At 42.7% G+C, this 8685-nt stretch overlaps 1 protein-coding gene across 1 annotated transcript; it reads right to left on the reverse strand.

Moving 5' to 3' along the window:
* Positions 1-3805: 3805 nt before the first annotated feature.
* LOC143621346 (uncharacterized) lies at positions 3806-5366 on the reverse strand. The gene is made up of 2 exons (XM_077092796.1): positions 4878-5366; positions 3806-4807 (listed from the first exon to the last, which is right to left on the reverse strand). Exons 1-2 carry the CDS (start codon positions 5114-5116, stop codon positions 4093-4095), a joined length of 954 nt encoding a protein of 317 aa, XP_076948911.1. The 5' UTR covers positions 5117-5366; the 3' UTR covers positions 3806-4092.
* Between the last annotated feature and the right edge of the window lie 3319 nt (positions 5367-8685).

The raw sequence follows: 8685 nt of genomic DNA on the forward strand, positions 1-8685 counted from the left end.
ATAACTCTCATATATAAAGTAAATTATACGAAGTACTAGTTGATGTGGGAGTGTTTAGTTGTTTAGTACTAGTTGAGCCATATTAAAGTTACTGAAGTCAACTTTTTTTGGGCCTTAAAAACCAATGGGCCTTGGGCCGTCACCCTCTATGCCCACCCCTCTGGGTCGGGCCTGTCTGTGTGCATTAAGTAAAGAACAGTAGAACGACCTTACCAGGTTATATGTTCTTTAGATCGGAATCCATGGATGTGAGAAAAACAGGGTAGTTTTATTTATGTCGTGTTTTTCCTACACGATATGTACATATGCAAAAGGTCAACCCACTACACAACTCTTCTGGTACAAGATTTTATGACCCATGCCTTTATGTTATACAGGAAATATAAAAAGTATATGAATGCAGACTACTACTCTTTTCTATAGAGAGATTGCTTGTAGACGATGTTGATAATAAAAGATGAAAACGGGTAATTTTTCAGAAAAAAATGGGTAAATTTATACTACGTATATAATTTTTGGATGAAAATAAGCAAATTACGCTACTGAGCAAAAGGGGGAGGGGGACCCTTGGACCATGCTTAAGCTTCGCCTTCGCTTGTAACATTAATATCATGTTATACCTTGTTTAAGCTTTCGGTTCTTTAGATACCACACTAGACCAAAACAAAATAGATGGCAGCAGCAACACGTGCCCAAATCAAGACTTTAGTATCATTTCCAGTATAATTATGTATTGTGTCAGATCTGGAGGCCGTATCGGCAACTATTCAAGCTTAATGCACACATGAATTAAGAACATAACAATTAACCAAGTTGGGTTCGGGCTTAGCTCATCTAGCTTAACGAGCTGAAATGTTGAGCTTTAGCTCGGCTCGTAAAAAGCTCAACCTCGACTCATTTATATTTGAAAAAATATTTCTTTTACACATATTGATGCGTATAAACAAAATATTATGGTAAATTGGAAATTAATAATCGCATCTTGCGTATTAGCCGATAATAATTTCACCTTTAAAAATTCCTACAAACGGTCCAATCTTTCGACTATTTTTCTCTCAGTGAACATCCGTTAAAAACACTTCACGTCGTTAAGTGTATTTTCGAATTCCAAGCCAATGTTTTAAAACTTATCTCGAAACGGTGATTCAAATGACTTGATTTTTGTTAATTCGAAAAATTGTTTCTTTTATTATTTGTTTATACACATGGTATAATGTTAATAAACCACAAAATTTATTATTATTATCATTATTATTATTATAAATAATAATTTAGAACTTTAATGCTGCAAAGTTCCTCATTGGGCTACTTTGCAGCACCTTATTGGTGGTATTTAAAACTTTTTTCATTATATAGAAACATAGATATTACATCAACATAGCAGGTAGACGGGCAACAAGCTGCGCCGCCACCCCTTTCTGAATTGCAAACCCTAACCTGCTAAAGACATACCCCTGCCCCTTTTGAGTCGATACATTGCTATGCACAACCCGTTGGACCTTGGTTAGGAAACGGATAGCTTTCGGTGCCAAGGAGCCAAAGGTATCAAAAGCCAAAGGGACAAAAACATGTTGGTTCTCTTCGCATGCTTAGCATGTTTCTCCACCTTCTTCGTTTCAGCCCTTTTCATTGCTTGCCCAGCTACAAACCCATTATCCCTCAAACCAGCTAAGGGAGATACCCTTGTGAGGTCAACACAAGCGTGTTTTCCCCCGGCCCAACCAAAGACGAGCAAATCTGCCGGTCGTAGAGTGGATCTCCCTTCCGTGGGGTCTGTAAGGAAGTTTACGGGGGCTTCCTTTTTAGCTGATATCCCAGCTTGCCTTAAGATGTCCCAAAGAACGTCCCGCACCCAATCATGTCGGTATTTGAACCCAGGCATCTCCTTGCAATGAACCGCATGCTCTCCGAATTTATCCAGGCAAGCCTAACGGCAGATCGGACATGTTCGCCTGATGAACTTCGCCTGCAAGCTAAGTTCGCCTGATGACAACTTCGCCTAAAGCTAAGTTCGATTAGAAAATAAATTAAAAATGATAAGTAAAAGTAAGCTAATACTAGGCCACCAGATTAGATCAGGCGAGTATTGATACGTGTAACTTATACAGTCAGCCGAGCTCAGTTAAAGAAGGGATTTACAACTATCGGATGAAGAAGCAGAGTTCAGGTGAGTTTCTAGCCCCATTCCTTGTTATGTTTTCGGGGCTGTGTGCATACTCGATGTGTTGTTAATACATTTATCCTAAATGATAAGTGTATGACATATGTGATATATGTGATGGATATGAATGATTGCTTGTCGGTGCGCGAACGATCTTCGGATATTGCGCGTACTGTCATGTTAAAAATAAAGGTACGAATATTATATATCGAAGATGTATGAACATTACAAATGAATACTTGTCGGGGCGTGAACGATCTTCGGATATTGCACGTATCGACAAGGGGTATGGTTGTTAAATGAATGATGTAAAGAACGCCTAGAGTGTTCTTATGCTATAATGTAATTATTGTATATGTGAAGTATGTGTATACAGGTTCACGAATGGTATGTGAGTTCTACGTTTGACATAGTAAGTTAGGATGGCAAATCCCTCTAGCTTCTGTCGGACATAGACTCGGCTGGTGATGGCGTAGTTAAGGACTGTGGGCCTTATACGTAATGTAGATGATAGATGTAAACGTAGATAGGGACGGTGGGCCTTATACGTGGTACAGATAATAGACGACAACGTAGTTAAGGACTGCGGACCTTATTCGTATTATAGATAGGCATCAGCATAGGAAAGGACTGTGGACCTTATACGTGCTGTATTTGTATTGTGGTAGCATAGGGGAGGACTGCGGACCTCGTACGTGCTATCTTTTGTATTGTGGTAGCATAGGGGAGGACTGCGGACCTCGTACGTGCTATGTTTTGTATTGTGGTAGCATAGGGGAGGACTGCGGACCTCGTACGTGCTATGTTTTGTATTGTGATAGCATAGGGGAGGACTGCGGACCTCGTACGTGCTATGTATTTGTATTGTGGTAGCATAGGGGAGGACTGCGGACCTCGTACGTGCTATGTATTTGTATTGTGGTAGCATAGGGGAGGACTGCGGACCTCGTACGTGCTATGGTTTAGGTTGCAACATAGGGAAGGACTGCGGACCTTGTACATGTTGTGGATGAAGGATGGTATAGGGAAGGACTGCGGACCTTGCACGTACCATGAATGGTGAACATAGGTATGGACTGCGAACCTTTTACGTGTTCACGACCTTGAGTACAGGTATAGACGGCGGACTATGAACGTACTCTCGGTAGACTGAGGTTAATGATTGTAGATATGAATGTATGTATGGTAGTAAGTATGTATGTAGAACAGAAGGGTAACTAGTTAAGTATGGATATGTATCTTCGGATATGTATGTATGTGTATGTATTGTATGGCGTCCGATTAACTAGAACTCACTCAACGTAGCTGACTTTTAGTATGCACGCAGGTGAGTAGATTGAGACAGCTAGCTTGAGCGGGCACATGGTGGGCGATCAGGAGACTGGCATCTGAAAACTCAAGATGTTTTAATGTAATTGACGTTTATTTTGAAAGACAAGAATGTTTAATTAAGGCAAGTTTTGGATTGCGGTAACGTTTCATGAAAGTTTTTATATTCCGCGGAAGTTTTAATGAACTCTGATTTGTAAGAACTGTGTTTATGAGTAAATCCGACGCTAAAGTAGGGCTACCGGGTTCGGGGACTTACATGTTTCGTTTTCTGGGTACATTGGGACCATCAAACGGTACTTAAGAATGGCCCTATACTCGACCGCAGACATGCTTTGGCCCAAGCCATCAATCGGGATAACGATCAGAAAATCTTGGGCATGAGGACCTTGTAAGCATTCAATAACCGCCTTCTGTCGGGAGGACAATCCAAAAACTTCTCCCAGGCTCTGAGCGATTTTGCCAAAAAGGGCATTCGCCAAAGTTTTTTGAGGCTTTGGTGGGGCGATGTCCATATTAGAGAAACCGCCAATGTCAAAGTCTGGGAGAGTGCCATTTAGGCGTTCCAGGGCCTGCACGTAGTCTGAGTCCCGGTCGACAACTCAGCTATTCCTTAAGATGTGATTCTGTAGCTTCCAAGACTGAGCCCTCGACGCTACAAAAGCGTAAACCCCAACATCATGAGCCGAAAGAAGGCCTAAACCCCCTAAGCGCATTGGTAAAGATGCAAGTCGCCACTGAAGATCACCAAAGAACGGGCCTCCACATACAAATATGTCTTCGATGGCTTCTCGAAGCCCCTTATCAAAACAGGATACCGCATCATCCATCATATGGGGGTGGCATGTTCGTAACCCAAAAAGCAACTTAGCAACCCCCATGCAAGACCTAAGCAGGAGGAGTTCGCTCTGGGGATCCCTAAGGCAAGGTGAGAGTTTCATAAGATCAACCGCACGAGATGCTCTCCGCCTCGCCAACTCCTTAATAAAGTAGGGATCTCGACTAACACCCCCTCCAAAGAGCTTTACCCCTCTCTCTGGTCTACCAATCCCACTAGGGAAGAGCCCATCTTTGACTTTCACCCCATTAAACGCTGGCCAAAAAACCTCGGTTTTCTTAATATTAAGTTGCAGCCCCAATGATGGCCCTTCCGAGCTGATAATGTCTAGAGCTTTAGCGACTTCGTTGGCACCACCAATAATAGTCCCATCATCCAAGTACCAAGCATGAAATGGGAGGTTATAGTCATTTTGTACCCGGAGAACAAGAGGGTGTAATGCTAAGGCAAAGAGGAGAGGGCCCAAGGGGGTCTCCCTGCTGAACCCCAGTTGTAGCCCCTATACAGTCATCACCAACGTACAACCTAGCCGGCTGGGCATAAAAGAACTGGACCCATAGATAGATAGACGGGCAATGATGATGAACCTCCAGGAGAAGGGCTGTGCGGTCGACCATATTGAAGGCGTTGGAGAAGTCCACGGTAAGCATAGCTAAAGAACCGTCCGCGTGAAAGGAGTTAAGAAACCGGTTCGCGCTGTGAAGCACCGCCTCTGCCCCATTAGGGGTCCCCACCCCAAACTGAAAGTCCCCTAAATACTGAGTCATTTCCTTCCCAACCATCTTCATAGCCACTTTAGAAACCAACCTACGCCAGATAGCCCCCACAGCAATGGGCCGAATTCCATTATCCGGCTTTAATAAAGGGGTAAGGGGGCCGAAGCAATAAACTCAGCGAGCACCTTGGGGCACAGACCCCCTAGCCATAAGTTGACGACTTCAGTGATGGCTGAGAGCAGACCCATGGAAGTCACTGATCCCTCACCACTAAGAGCGTCCAACAAGTGTTGCGCCCGCATCCCGTCTCTCGCGCATGAGGTCCCTTTAGGAAATGATCGGATACATCTAAGCACACAGTCCCCATCCACAGAGAGAGTAGGCAGGGTAACAGAGCTAGAAGGCAAGGACAGAGGCGGCACCACTGGGTGTTTATCAATGAGGGCTTTCACGGTTGAATCTCCGAGAGGGGCAACCCCACTTAAGCATAATACCTTGACTGCAGCTGTGAAATGACCATCCCTGACTTTCCTGAGACATTGTTTAATATTGAGGCTGTTTTCAGAACCCTCCTCCCCTCCCACCTCTCTTTTAGAAAAAGTGCTTCCCCCCACTTTATCAAAGAGAGAAAGAACCAAGTCAGCAAAACCATATCCATCTTTCCACACCGCAAGTGCTTGCTGAATGCTACTACATTGCAAAGACTTTCGATTCCCTGACCTGCGTTTCTGCCTAGTGGAAGGTTTCACCACCCTTAAAGTACAACGCGGCAACAATAGTAATTTGACCCAATTCTCAATCGAGCCTGGTGAATCCACTACCTTGCGTAAAGCGCATACCAAAGTCTGAGCAAACGCCAAACGACAACTTGGGGGATCTCTTAACCGTTTGAATGGGTATTTTGTTTTTGTTTTTGTTTTTTTTTTAGTTTTAGTTCAAGTCTTTAACGTACGGTAACAAAAATTGATCGAAAACCAATTTTGTTTTAGTTATGGTATCGTAACAAATGTGACAGAAACCGACCGGATTCACGTAAACTCACAACGTTTTGTTTAATTTAGTTCTAGTTCGTATCAAACGTAGAAAAAACCTACCGAATGCTGATTTTTTTAGTTCTGGTATCGTAACGAACGTGACGGAAACAGACTGAATTTACGTAGACTAACCGTCTCAACGCCCGACATCGATAACGATTTGGGTTTACCAACGATCGAGTTGCGACTCCACCTCAAGATAATTTTTTTTTGTTTTAGTTCCAGTCCAATAACACATGTAACTGAAATCGACCAAACTCGTTTCGACCTACCGTCTCAACGCTTGAGACCGACAAGTCTTAGGTTTTACCACCGCCCGAATGTTACCAAATTGCCTCGACGCAACACGCCGGGTAATATACTAATTCATATATATTAAAATTTGGGCGATGGTCAAGCCAACGAGCAAGCCTAACAAGCCAGCTAAACGAGCCCAACGAGTGAGCCAACAAGGTGATCTTATCTTGGCTCGGGTTCGTTAACAATCCGAGCTGACTGGGCTCATTTACAATGAGCCGATTTCAGCTGAGCCACGAGCTTAGTCACGATTATTCAACCTTTTTGCTCGAATTTGAAGAAAAGAAACAAGCACAAACTTTGAAGCAGATCAGAATTTCCTTCAAATCAACCGAAAAATTACTATCCGATTTACTTTCTTTTAAATCACAGCGAAGTAGTTGTTTGCAGTTGTTTTGTGTTGGTGCATGATGTCAGTAGTTCAGTGTCGAGTGTCTGTAATCGTGTTAGTTAGATTTGAGTTTTGTATGTAAGCGAAGTTACTAACAAGTTCGCTTATATGGGCGAACTTGTTAGTCAAGCGAAGTTAGGGACAACTTCGCCTGAACATGCCAGGCGAAGTTGTCGTGTCTATATAAGTTGTTTGTTACGACTTATTAAATATAATCGAAGTTTTTGTGTATTCGAGTCAGAGAGTTTTGTATCCAGTGATCATAGTATCACGTGTTTACGGTTGAAATACAACGTGTGTTTGGTTATCGTATCGTGTGTTAGCTCGTATTGTTTTCTATACTCGTAACGTCTTGCGTAGGGATTCCGCACCTACGTAGTACGCGATATCTCGTGTAGATCCGGCTGGGAACCTACAATTGGTATCAGAGCTTTTGTTCGATTGTGTGGTTCGGGATTATCACGCGGGTATAGAAATCGTTCCGTTCGACTATTCGCGGGACGAGTTTTCTGAGCTTTTGTGCTATACTCTCCTCCTACAATCTTAAACAACCCATAACACCTTCACAAACCTCGAAAAACCCAGAAATCTAATCTGCAGAAACTTCGTGTTCATAAGGCGAAGTTGCCGTCACTGTTAGTAGGGTTTCGGCGAAGATATAAGGTCAAGCGAAGTTATCCACAACTTCGCCTACCTCTTCAAGTTCGCTTACCTCAAGCGAAGTTACCCTCTACTTCGCCTACCTCCCAAGTTCGCTCAACTTAAGCGAAGTTATTCTCAAGTTCGCCAATCAGGCGAATTTAAGAAAGTGAGCGAAGTTACAAATTCACGCGAAGTTAAGTTTTAAGCGAAGTTATCCACAACTTCGCCTACAGTGCTGTTTGAAAATAAATTTTTTATTTTCGGATTTCTTTGAGTTTAGAAAAAGATGTCTTCGATAAACATTACCGAACTAGTAAAGATGGAAGTAGAAGCAGGTTCGGCTACAAAAGCACCTAAGATGCTTAAGAAAACTGATTATGTAGCGTGGAAAGATCGTTTTGAACAATATGTCAAGTATCAAGATGCCAAGATGTGGGTGTGCATACAAGATGGTTACATTCCACCTACTGCTAAGTATGAGGGTCGTGATCAAATCAAGAAATACAAAGAGATGGAAGAAGAGGAGAAGAAAATGTATGAGGCAGAAAGCAAAGCTCATGCAGCAATTACAATGGCTCTTCCACAAGAGATACTTCACACCTTCCGAAAGTATAAAACTGCTAGAGAGCTTTGGGAAGCACTTGAGAACCGGTTTGAGGGCAATGTGGGAATTCGTGCCTCGAAAATTAAACTTCTAAAAACCCAATTCTCGGTCTTCAAGTATTTGAAAAATGAATCACTTGATGATATCATCACTAGATATTATCATCTGATGACTGAACTCAGCAACTATTCAATTGCTTACAAAGAAGATGAGATAGTTGAAAAGCTTCTTGATGCTCTCCCACCAAAATGGGAGATGTATACTATGTTGATGAGAGAAGATAAAGACTTTGCTGACTATGACCTGGAGACAGCAGTTAACAAGCTAAGAACGTTTGAGCTGAACATGGTACGAAAGGAGACACCTACCGATCAGGTTCAAGATCCGGGTATGTATGGTGCAAAGGTTAACTCTGGATCAAGTTCGAAAACTGAATCATCTGCTTATTACTCTAAGGGAGAGTCAGGCGCGAGCTCAACACATGAGGGACATGTATCTCTCAACATGAACGGTGATGTGTGCTTTGTAGCTGGAGGATCAAATGCTTCTCAACCTCAAGCGACTAAGAGTAGTTTTGCCCCAAGTGTTTCAAACAACAACTACTCGAAGATGCCCATGAGTGTTAAATCTGCTGAACAGCAGTTTGCTCTCTATGCATCTTTTATTGCTTCGT

Source organism: Bidens hawaiensis, unplaced genomic scaffold (assembly GCF_021521415.1).
Source record: "Bidens hawaiensis isolate Kalapana, Puna unplaced genomic scaffold, B.hawaiensis_p1.1 tig00002839_1, whole genome shotgun sequence".
Classification (NCBI taxonomy): Eukaryota; Viridiplantae; Streptophyta; class Magnoliopsida; order Asterales; family Asteraceae; genus Bidens; species Bidens hawaiensis.

Excerpts from the sequence above, each read along its gene's own strand:
- LOC143621346 (XM_077092796.1), bottom strand. The coding sequence starts at position 5,116 with ATGAAGATGGTTGGGAAGGAAATGACTCAGTATTTAGGGGACTTTCAG. Across the intron at positions 4,808-4,877 it reads TCTATCTATCTATGGGTCCA|CAGGGAGACCCCCTTGGGCC; the intron begins GTTCTTTTATGC and ends ACTGGGGTTCAG.